This window comes from Leucoraja erinacea, chromosome 6, assembly GCF_028641065.1.
Source record: "Leucoraja erinacea ecotype New England chromosome 6, Leri_hhj_1, whole genome shotgun sequence".
NCBI lineage: Eukaryota > Metazoa > Chordata > Chondrichthyes > Rajiformes > Rajidae > Leucoraja > Leucoraja erinaceus.
In genome coordinates this window covers 13,130,087-13,142,241 of record NC_073382.1, presented here as the reverse complement: position 1 = coordinate 13,142,241, position 12,155 = coordinate 13,130,087, and the positions used below count along the sequence as shown (strand labels likewise).

Below are 12,155 nucleotides of genomic sequence, written 5' to 3'. Positions count from 1 at the left end.
GTTTGATCACACAAATGATCTGTCTTAAAATAACCCCAGTAACAGTTGAGAGAGAATTGATCCAAGCGTGGCCATTCTAATTGGTTCGGTGTGGCGGCACCTTGTGGCAATGGCTCGACTGCAGTCCGTCTGTCTTTTCTTTCTTTTGGTCCTGTTAGGTGTGTGTTTTTGGTTTTAGTTTTATTTTATTTTCAGCTGTGTATATGTGGGGGGGGGCGGGGGGAACTTTTAAATCTCTTCCTCGTACGGGGACTCGACCTTTTCCCTGTCAAGTCTCCGTTGTCGTTAGGCCTGACATCGTGGAGCCGGCGGCCTCCAACTGGAATCGACCTGGGGGCTCCAGTCGCAGAGCCTGCAGACTCACCATCGCGGAGCTGGCTGATTTCGGAGCGCGGGGCGCGGGGCGCGGAGCGTTGTGGTGGCGGGCGGCTGCGACCCGACTTCGGAGCTCGGAGGCTTCGGCTGCAGGCCTGTGGACGGTAACATCGGGAGCTCGTGGGTACCTGGTGGGAGACCGCAACGGCAACTTCTGCCGCCTGAACCAAGGGGTTTAAATCGACCCGGAGCAGGGCCTTACATCGCCCGGCACGACTTACCATCGCCCACCGGGGGCTCTAACATCAAGAGCCTTGATTAGATCGATGCAGCAGTTTGAATGCCTGACTGCGGAAGAAGAATAAAGAACAGAGAACAGGGAAGAGATAAGACTTTTGCCTTCCAAGGAGGTGTTTGGAAATTCATTGTGTTGGATGTTTGTGTGGAATTGTGTTAATTGTGTGTTTTTCGGGTTTTTTTGCCGTTATGACTGCAGGAACGAAATTTCGTTTGAACCTTGTATATTTGAATGACAATAAATGGCATTCTATTCTGTTATCACTCCATGCATCTGTGGTCGGGGTTGATATTGAGGAAGTATCGTGTAACATGACTTCCTGTCATACTTCACTTTTTGACACAATTTTGTTGAACTGTGATTTCAATTCCTCCCTTAAATTACCTGATGGCATTTATAGAGAAGTGAGGGGAAAAAAATTCAACCTCACCGTTTCGGAAAAAGACACTTGCATCCTTCATGACCTCCAAACATTGCAGAGTGCTTCTTTGCCAGTGAGAGTTGTAACTTCAGGGGCAGAGGATAAGGAGAAATTCCTGGTAAAGCAAGGGTTATGGGATTAGGTCAGAGCATGGTGTTGAGGTAGGACATCAGCATGATCTCAATGAACAATGGCAGGTGTGATGCGACCAAAGGGCCTACTCTGGTTCCCATGGCCTTATGTAGAAAACACGGGTACAGATTTTCACATCAAGATCCCTCAAACACACAGTTGGAAAATCTGCCGTAGATAGCCCAAGATCGCAAGAATTTGCAGAGAGTTGTGGACGCAGCCCAGTTCATCATCCAAACCAGACTCCTGCATCAACACTTCACATTGCCTTGTGTCAGCAGCCAACATTATCAAGGATCACTCTCACCCCAGTCATCCTCTCTTTTCTCCTCTCCCATCAGATGGAAAATACAAAAGCTTGAAAGCAAGAGCCACTAGATCCAGAAACAGCTTCTCCCCTGCTGTTATCTGACTCGTTATCGGACCTCTTTTATATGTTAACTAGGCTAAGTTCAGACCCGTTGGGTCTGCTCCCCCAACGCAGCCGTTCCCTACCCGTAGCCCCCACGGGAGACGTGGTCCTCCAAATCAAGCCGTTCCCGAACGTAAGATTGCAGCACTCAGCAGTGCGGCTGTTTTTAAATGGCGTCTTTGAGGCGAGAGGCGGGCGCCAGCAGCCGTTATGGTCGCTGGCCAGCAGGAGGCGACAAAATGAGTGAGTGGGGGTGGGGGGAGAAGGATTTTATTAAAAAAGTGTACATAAACACGACAAAATTTAATCAGGAGTGGATACTTGGAATGAAAAGTGAAATCTCTACCGAAATGGAAAAAATCTCAGCGTTTCTGCGTGTGGTGTTGGCGTAGCAACAAATCAAAGGCTGGCAGCCACAAGACAGGCAGAAACACACACACACACACACACACAGTTTTAAATATAGATAGATAGATATAGATTATTGATATCCCAATCTATTGCACCCATTGCGATTTTTTTAATCTACGCTTTGAGTATAACATTATATTCAGCACTCTGTTTATTTTCTCCTTTGCACTATCTGATGTACTTATGAATGAAATGATCTGCATGGGGAGCAGTTTTCCACAATATCTTGGTACACATGATAGTAATAAACTAATACCAATACCAGATATCATCCAGAGTGCCAGGCAGAAGTTGTCCACTGCCGATAAATAATACTGCAGGATCATTTATACCCAACTGAGTTTAGTTCAGTCGAGAGATAAAAGGCCCTTCGGCCCACCGAGACCGTGCCAACCCTTACACTAACACTAACGCTACCCTACACATGAGGGGCAATTTACAATTCTTACCGAAGCTAATTAACCTGCACACTTGTGTGTCTTTGGGATTAATGGGGAGAATAAAATGGGTTAGAGTCAGATTCATGTAAAAATGGATGTTTGATAGTATGGACTCAGTGGGCTGAATTACATGCTGTATCTCTATCCCTGACTTTGGGAGGTAACACTTCAGGGTTATTAAAAGGCCATGTGTATTCACTATGCATTATACTTTTTCTTTTCATGCTTATAAATGTTTAGTATTTGGGGAAAATACAAATACATGTTTGCTTTGGATTTTTTTCTTTGAGAATGTCAAGAACTATTGTACCAACTTTAATATGTTGAAAACATTTTTCACACAGTGGTGAATCTCTGGAATTCTCTGCCACAGAAGGTAGTTGAGGCCAGTTCATTGGCTATATTTAAGAGGGAGTTAGATGTGGCCCTTGTGGCTAAAGGGATCGGGAGGTATGGAGAGAAGGCAGGTACAGGATACTGAGTTGGATGATCAGCCATGATCATATTGAATGGCGGTGCAGGCTCGAAGGGCCGAATGACCTACTCCTGCACCTATTTTCTATGTTTCTATGTTTCCCTCTCACCCCTTTCTCCTGCTCCCCAACTCCTTGACACCCTTACCAATCAAGAATTTGTCAAACTCCGACTTAATAATATCCATTGCCTTGCTCTCTACAGACATCTGTGGCAATGAATTCCATTGGTTCACCACCCATAGACTAAAGGGGATCTGAGGACTGACCCTCGATGGCTCTGTGGGCCCCCAGTACTGAAAATCCTACAGTGTGGCTTTCCCTCAGATCTCCCACTCAGTAATGTGGTGCTCGCTCGGTATTGACCCCCCTACAGTGCGGTGCTTCCTTAGTGCTGACCCTCCAACAGTGCAATTCTCGATGTCCTGGTTCGGTTGCTCCTGGGCCTGGCCAAGCTGGCCATCCGCGAGTCAAGTCGCCAGGCGGTGGAGGGCTCTACCCGGGCCAGCTGCCTGCCCCTTTTCCGGGGTTACGTCCATGCCCGGGTGGGATTAGAAAGGGAATACACCCTGTCCACGGGCACCCTGGGGGGAGTTCCGGGACCGCAGGGTGTTGTATTGTATTGTATTGTATTCAAATTTATTGTCATTGTCTCAATTTCATCTCAACGAAATGAATTTCCCTTACAGGCAGTATCATTAAAAAAATCACAAAAAAATAGAAATAAATAATAAATAATAAAACATATTAAAAATAAAATTGAAATTGAATTTAAAAAAAGCACAAACACAGAAAGTTCACGACACAACATAACATAAATGGCACCAAGGTGAGGATGGCACCATAGTCCAGCCAGCCTCCCCTCCGTGTTCATCCGTGGTCGGGGCCTTCCGAGCACCCGCAGTCGCCGCCCCGGGTGGCCCGATGTTCAGGCCCGCACGCTGGACTGGTGGAACGCCGACGCAGAACCCCGACGGTGAGCATCCTCCTCCTCAGCGGCCCGGACCTCCTGATCAGCCGCCTCCCGCTGCCGGAGTCTGCAGCTCCTGAGTCCGCAGGCCGAGCCGGGCAGAGTTGCAGGACCCCACGCTGTCTATCAGCGCCGCCCCGCGTTGGGAGGTCCACAAACCGCAGCTCCAGGGGATGTCAGTGCAGCACCCTCCAGCACTCTGTGGGCTCCAGACGGCAACCCCCTGGTAAGGCATCGCCAGCCCCGCGATGTTCCAGCGCTGTCCCGCCACTGCTGGAGCTCCGGTCGATCCCGGCAGGAAAGGCCGCGCCAATCCAGGTAGGTAGGCCGCTGTGGGGGGAGGGGGAGGCGAGGACGCAACTCGAATAATAGTCGCGTCCTCACCAGGAAGCGGCTGAAGGACGGTATCCCCCGCACCGTGCCCTCTTCCCCCACATAAAGACACCAAAAAACACAAAAAAACACACTTTTACATAACTAAATAAACAAAAAAAACAAAAAGATACCGGGCTGTAGGTGGAGGCTGCTGGCACCAGCTCCACCGGAAGTACAACACTTGAATGTATCCTCAATAAGGATTGTAACATACGATTGTGAGTCTGAAGAAGGGTTTCGGCCCGAAACGTTGCCTATTTCCTTCGCTCCATAGATGCTGCTGCACCCGCTGAGTTTCTCCAGCATTTTTGTGTACCAAGGATTGTAACATAGTTGTACAGTAGTTTAATATGGATATATGTTTGTATTGTATAACGGTGGTGGGTTCTGGCTTGTTTCAATGTAGTGTCAATATTATTTTTTAAATAATTTAATAAATTTTGATAAAAAAACAAAAAAAACTGTGCAACTCCCCCTGGGTTTTGAACGTCCCATTGTGCAGCACTCCCCCAGTGCTGCCCCTCCTTAGTGCAGCTCTCCCTCTGAACTGCCCTCCTGCAGTGCAGCACTCCCTCGGCATTGACCCTCTCACAGTGCCGAACTCCCCAGGACAACAGCCACAGCTGGAGACAAAAGAAGGTCTGATTAGTGCGGGTGTCAGGGGTTATGGGGGTGAAGGCAGGAGAATGGGGTTGAGAGGGAAAGATAGATCATCCAGGGTTGAATGGCGGAGTTGACTCAGTGGGCCGAGTGGCTTAATTCTGCTCCTATGAACTTATGAACGTATGAACTCATCTCAGAGTTTTTAAATGAGTCAAGTCGCAGTTGATGTGATGAGCCTGAAAGTGAGTGATGGGTGAATAGGAGAAAGCCAACCTCTCTCTGTTTGTTCACATCTAACTTTGGATTCATCCACTGAGTCACCTGAGTTTCACCGGCTGAGGGAGAGGGTAGGGCACGGGTGATAGACTCAGGCTGACGGAGGTGGTTTAACCACAGGCCCACTGACTCAGAGTGACATGGAATGTGTCGCAGACTGGAAAATACACCTCGACCAGCTGCAGCAACGACATCCTCAAGCCCCTCTCTACCACTCTGCTGCAATCTACGGCTGTCCTATCAATGGATATGATAGAGGGGTTTAAGAGGCTTTTAGAGGGGAACATGGATATGCAGGGATATCTTATACATTCCGTTAGAACTTGCCCAGAAATAAGGCGTTCAGCTCAAAATTGAAACATGTATTATTAGCATTAGCACCCAACAACGGACCATTGTGGGCTCCACATTTCCTTGATCATCGTTGCTGGTTTTGCAATTTTTTTTTGCATATCTTTCATTCTTTTGTTCTAAGTCCTTTTCATATCTCCCAGTTTCCCCCTCTCCCGACTCTCAGTGTGAAGAAGGGTCTCGTTACCCAAAACGTCGACTAGTTATTTTCTTCATGAGATTCTGCCTGATTTGCTGTTACTTCAGCTTTTTGTGTCTATTTCACACACCACCCGTTCATACAGATTTCAGCACTTAAACCAGTTCTTTTCAAGACCTCGGCATTCAGAAAGGTGTAACAGTGATGTTCCACCTGGGGGTACCGTGTGTAGTTTTGGTCTCTCCTTCCTTGGGGAAGGACAGTCCTCCTGTGTTAGGAGGACAGTCAGCTGATTCCAGGGATGGCAGGTCTGATGGGTCGACTCGGCCCACCAGAGTTTAGATGAATGAGGGGGGATCTCGATGTCCCGCAGCATGCTACCGCAGCATGCTACCGCAGCATGCGGAGCAAAACCACCAGATTCAAAAACAGCTTTTTCCCTCAGGCCATCAGACTACTCAACACACTTAAGAAAATTCCATGAACAGTGCCCAAACAAAGACAACAAACTGTGAAAAATAACTTTGGCTCAATGTCTCCAGTACGAAATTTGCACTTTTTTCTATATTGCACTTTTCATTGGTGCACCCTGTTTAAAATACCTCAAAGTTTTTGCTACATTTGGCATACTGTGAATATTTTAATATTTTAAATAATGTATGTCTATTGTCTATTTTTATTGGTATGTTGTCTGTCTGTGTTTTTAATATTACTGTACATTTGGAGTATGGGGAAACGTAATTTCGATCCTATGTGTAACTACTGTTGCATAATTGAATTGACAATAAAGTTACTTTGAACTTTGAACTTTGAACTCATAAGGCTACAAAATCTAAATATTACTGACAGACTGGATGCAGGAAGATGTTTCAGATGACCAGGAGTCTGGGACCAGGCATCGCAGTCTAAGGACCATCTCTGTCAGCACGGAGTCAGTGACCTGTGTGTTATCCAAGAGGTTTAGGACAAGGATGAGGAAAACCTACTTACAATGAGTGGCGAGCCGGTAGAATTCCCCACGACAGGGAGCGGTGGAGTCCAAATCATTAATTAGGTTCAAGACTCAGTGAGTGTTAATCTACTTGCCACAAAGATGACTGCATGGGGGGAGAAAGCAGGAACAGGAGACTGAAGCTAGAGGATCATCTCGATAGAGTTCTTAAAGATAGCGGAGTCAGGGGATATGAGGAGAAGGCAGGAACAGGGTAATGATTGGGGATGATCAGCCATGATCACAGTATGCACTAAATCCCTGTCAGGAAGCTCACAACAGTGTGAGAGATGCCTCTTCACATATCTTTCATTCATTTGTTTTATATATGTCTATATCACCGTCTACATCTCTCATTTCTCTTTCCCCTGGACTTGTATTCACTGGAGTTTAGAAGGATGAGAGGATACCTTATGGAAACAGATAAAATTATAAGAGGGCTGGACTAGATCGATGCAGGAAAAATGTTCCCAATGTTGGGGGAGTCCAGAACCAGGGGCCACAGTCTAAGAATAAAGGGGAGGCCATTTAAAACTGAGATGAGAATAAACTTTTTCATGTGGAATACTCTGCCACAGAAAGCAGTGGAGGCCAATTCACTGGGTGAATTTAAAAGAGAGTTAGATAGAGTTCTTGGGTCTAGTGGAATCATGGGGTACGGGGAGAAGGCAGGAACGAGCTACTGATTGTGGATTATCAGCCATGATCACAATGAATGGTGGTGCTGTCTCGAAGGGCCAAACGGCCTCGTCCTACACCTGTTGCTTGCATATTTGATTGATTGATTGATATTCTATATTTCTGTTTCTATGACCCAAAACATCACCTATTCTTTTTCTCCTGAGTTGCTGTTTGACCAACTAAGTTACTCCAGTTTTTTGTGACTATCTTCAGCTTAAACCAGCATCTGCAGTTCCTTCCTACACCCACTTCACTCACTCTCTAACTTCTTACTCCTTTTATGCCTAACGTCTGTCACTGACTCATCCGTTCACTTTCAGATTTAGTTTTCCTTCTCCTTATTTAACTCTAACTCTCTCTTCACATTTTCTTTCTTCAAAATCAATTTACTTTCCTTCTTTTTATTTTTTCCTTTTTCTACCCACCTTTCTCTCTATCCCTCTCTCTATCCCTCTCTCTATCCCTCTCTCTATCCCTCTCTCTCGCTCTTACACTCCCGCACGCTCTCTCACACACTTCCTTTTTTTCTTCTCTCTTCCTTTCTCTCCTGCTCCTCACACACAATTGCCTGTCCATGAAACACGACTATCGTCCATTCTCCTTCTGTCCCAACCCTGAGGTTCACGCTTACACCCTGTACATCTACGGGAGTCCGTCTGTATTTGCATTATGATTTTCATGTTTTTTTTTAAGTGTTTTTGTTTTTTTGTTTTTTTAATTTATTAGAAGTAAGTACAAAGTTACAGAGATAGGTTGAATAAGTTAGGTCTTTATTCTCTGGAGCGCAGAAGGTTAAGGGGGGACCTGATAGAGGTCTTTAAAATGATGAGAGGGATAGACAGAGTTGATGTGGACAAGCTTTTCCCTTTGAGAATAGGGAAGATTCAAACAAGAGGACATGACTTCAGAATTAAGGGACAGAAGTTTAGGGGTAATATGAGGGGGAACTTCTTTACTCAGAGAGTGGTAGCGGTGTGGAATGAGCTTCCCGTGGAAGTGGTGGAGGCAGGTTCATTGGTATCATTTAAAAATAAATTGGATAGGCATGTGGATGAGAAGGGGATGGAGGGTTATGGTATGAGTGCAGGCAGGTGGGACTAAGGGGGAAAAAAAAAATTTGTTCGGCACGGACTTGTAGGGCCGAGATGGCCTGTTTCTGTGCTGTAATTGTTATATGGTTATATGGTTATATGGTTATACAATACAGTGGTACCTTTTTTCAGGTGCCAAATATATGTTGACATGTTTCATTTTATGTACAGCTTCATTTTTAATTTTTTTTTAGAAATGAGAGAGAGAAAAAGAAAATAGATAATAGAGAGCTGAAAACGCGTAGTGTGTGAAAAGAAAAACAAAACGCAAAGAGAGAGAGTGTGAGGGAGAAAAGTAGAAAAGAAAAAAGAGACAGAGAAAGAGTAGAAAATAGGAGATAGGAGATGAGTATTTGTATTCTTGACCATCTTTCACCGAGACCTGAAACAGTTTTTTTTTACGATTCAGTTGCACCACATGTATAATAATGTTTATTTATATAGCACTTTTCAACAAAATCAATTTGAACCAAAGTGCTTTACAGAGATTGATTAAACTAATTGAACAGATGAAATGTCAATAAATCCATACAAAATAAAAAAGAAAAAGAAAAAAAGACACAGAACAGTACACTATAGAAATCAACAAGAAACGTCCCCCCACAGCAGAATTCACTGTGAGGGAAGGCACTAAAAATCCATGAAGTCAAATGGACTTAAATGGAGACCAACTTGTTAAGAATTGGTCTGGTTTATCTATTAGGATGAATTGCATTTCTTCAAGATGTGCTGTATCCAACATATTTATAATCCACATTTTAAGCGTTGGTATGGGTGTAATTTTCCAAAATTTGAGTATAAGTTTTTTTGCTATTATTAACCCATAATTAAAAATTGAAATTTGAAATGTGTTTAATTTATTCCCATCACCAAGTATAATAATTTCAGTGTTAGGCTCCATTTTTATCTTCAATAATTTTGTAAATATATCAAAAATATCGCACCAGAATTTATGAAGTTTTATGCAGGAAACAATTTTTAAAGTGTTTTTGTACAAATATATCCAAAAATTAAATCCAGAGAGGTTTAGTGGGTATAACCTTTTGCAAATCATTTGCAGGGTTGCAATGACTTGAGACCAGCATAGATGTAGCTTGTAAGAACCAGAGTGGAAACTTTGGTGGAGAGAGAGAACAGAAAGGTTTGGTGAAACCAGGGCTGGTAGGTGGTTGTTTTGGAGGAACTCATGAGCTTCACTGACTCACATCCTGTTCTGTAAAGTCGGGGTAAAGAGCACAATGCAAACCTCTGGAAAATACACTTCACAGGTCAAGCCCCAGACAGGAGATTGACATAGGATTTAACACATAAAGATTAATACTGAAAGTAAAATGTTGGTCATTTCTTGCATTGACAAAAAACAATTGCATTGAAGATATGACATGCTGCGGCGTTCCATTGTCAAATGTGGAAACCATTCATTTAATTGTTTTTCTCTCAGAGGAACTTGTGCAAATAAAATCCACTGTGTTCTTTGGATAACAGGTACAAACTCATAGATTAAATTAACACGGAACACGAATGTTCAGCCCATCGAGTCTATGCTAGCTCTTGAAAATACTCTCCAACCATCCACTCATTACCCCTCTACAGCTCTGTGGATATCTCTGCCCTTTACATGTTTCTACATATATTTATGCCAATGTTGCATTGACAACATGAACTTAATAGCCTTTAAGAAGGAACTGCAGATGCTGGAAAATCGATGGTACACAAAAATGCTGGAGAAACTCAGCGGGTGCAGCAGCATCTATGGAGTGAAGGAAATAGGCAACGTTTCGACCCAAAACCCTTCTTCAGACTGATGGGGGGGGGGGTGGCAGGGAGAAGAAAGGAAAAAGGAGGAGGAGCCCAAGGGCTGAGGGATGGGAGGAGACAGTCTGAGGGCTGAGGAAGGGGAGGAGACAGCAAGGGCTAACAAAATTGGGAGAATTCAATGTTCATGCCCCCAGGATGCAGACTCCCCAAGCGGAATATGAGGTGCTGTTCCTCCAATTTCCGGTGTTGCTCGCTCTGGCCATGGAGGAGACCCAGGACAGAGAGGTCGGATATGGAATGGGAGGGGGAGTTGAAGTGCTGAGCCACCGGGAGGTCAGGTTGGTTATTGTGGACCGAGCGGAGGTGTTCGGCGAAACGATCGCCCAGCCTCCGCTTGGTCTCACCGATATAGATCAGCTGACATCTAGAGCAGCGGATGCAATAGATGAGGTTGGGGGAAATGCAGGTGAACTTAATAGTCGACTTGTAAACACTGCAGCCTACATCAAGCATACAGGTATTGGTATAATTGTGACACACAGTAAATGTGATTCAGTATTAGAGGATCTTGCACGTTATTGTCATGGAACTCTGTTTCCTAGCTTAGATCTATGACTTACCTGTGGCTCATATTTCCAAACTGCAGCTGAGCTCTGCCCAGTTGTAATGAGCGATTTGGACACAAAAGACCCCTCCAGTAGCACATGATGTAGTAAAATAAGTACAAATAGCAGTCATTGAACTCGAAGGAAACAAAACTGATTAGATGTCTAGGCCACTATTTGTAACTGCCTTTCTAATTATCTCATTTTTTTCATTTGCAGGAAACAAAACTTGCCTTCCCTCTGTGGTTTATCCTAAAGCTACATACAACTATTCCATTGGAGACACTCTAGTTTTAAATTGTTCAGTACAGCTTTGTAAATTAATACCAAATTCCATAACTTGGTATAAGATGAGTGCAAACAATTCTGAAAAAATAGATGTGAAAAACGTGATAAATTCCAGCTCGGTGATATTTGTGGCTTACACAGTCTCGTCTGTTAACCTGACTGACAGTGGCAAGTATCAATGTATAGCTGCACAAGGTCTTCGAATCGCACAGGGGCACATTATCACTGTCAACGTACATGGTGAGTACTGTGATTCTTAACTGTGGAAAGTTATTGACTGAAACATCTTTGTATTGAATAAAATTTAAACTGACCAGGTATGATCTGGGTGTGTTGATGGTGCTGAACCACACCTTGCCCAGTCTCACCATCCAAACTGACTGGGGGGGGGGAGTGTGGTTGACACTGCCATCAGGCGGCACTCACTCACCAATAATCTGCTCGCCGTTGCCCAGTTATGCCCCTGTCCCACTTAGGAAACCTGAACGGAAACCTCTGGAGACTTTGCGCCCCACCCGAGGTTTCCATGCGGTTCCCGGAGGTTGCAGGTGGTTGCCGGAGGTTGCAGGTAGTGGAAGCAGGTAGGGAGACTGACAAAAACCTCTGGGAACAGCACAGCAACCTTGGGCGGGGCGCAAAGTCTCCAGAGGTTTTCGTTCAGGTTTCCTAAGTGGGACAGGGGCATTAGGGTTTCACCAGGACCCCTCGGCTCTGGGCCTCATCGCAGCCTTGGTCAAAGGTGGAGGAAAGAACTGAATTGCAGAGGGGAGGGCCCGTGACATCAAGACCGCATGTGCCCATGTTTGATTTCAAGGAGCCTTGTTAAAACTGTAATCAATGGGCATCAAAGGGAAGCACTCAGGTGGGTGGAGTCAAAATACACACAACAGAAGATGGTTGTGGTCGTTGGAGGTCAAGAGCCAAGAGCCAAGAGTCATGAGAGTCAAGGCATTGCGATATGCACTGAGAATGGAACAATTAAATTCTTACTTGCTGCCGATTAGCACAACAATGGGACAGATAAATATACAATAAAGAAACTGCACCTTCATAAATAAATAAATAAATACATACTTGATCAGGTCAAGCTGTGACCATCTCAGGGGAGTCTCCCCACCAACCATG

The 12,155-nt window shown here is 44.7% G+C and overlaps 1 protein-coding gene across 1 annotated transcript in view; it reads left to right on the top strand.

The window, feature by feature from the left end:
* si:ch211-214p13.8 (uncharacterized) overlaps window positions 1–12,155 on the top strand; it is a 43,367-nt gene that overhangs the window by 16,340 nt on the left and 14,872 nt on the right. Inside the window, exon 2 of the mRNA XM_055636641.1 lies at window positions 10,962–11,270. Coding sequence (XP_055492616.1) covers window positions 10,962–11,270 — 309 coding nt within the window. The remainder of the gene's footprint in view (window positions 1–10,961; window positions 11,271–12,155) is intronic.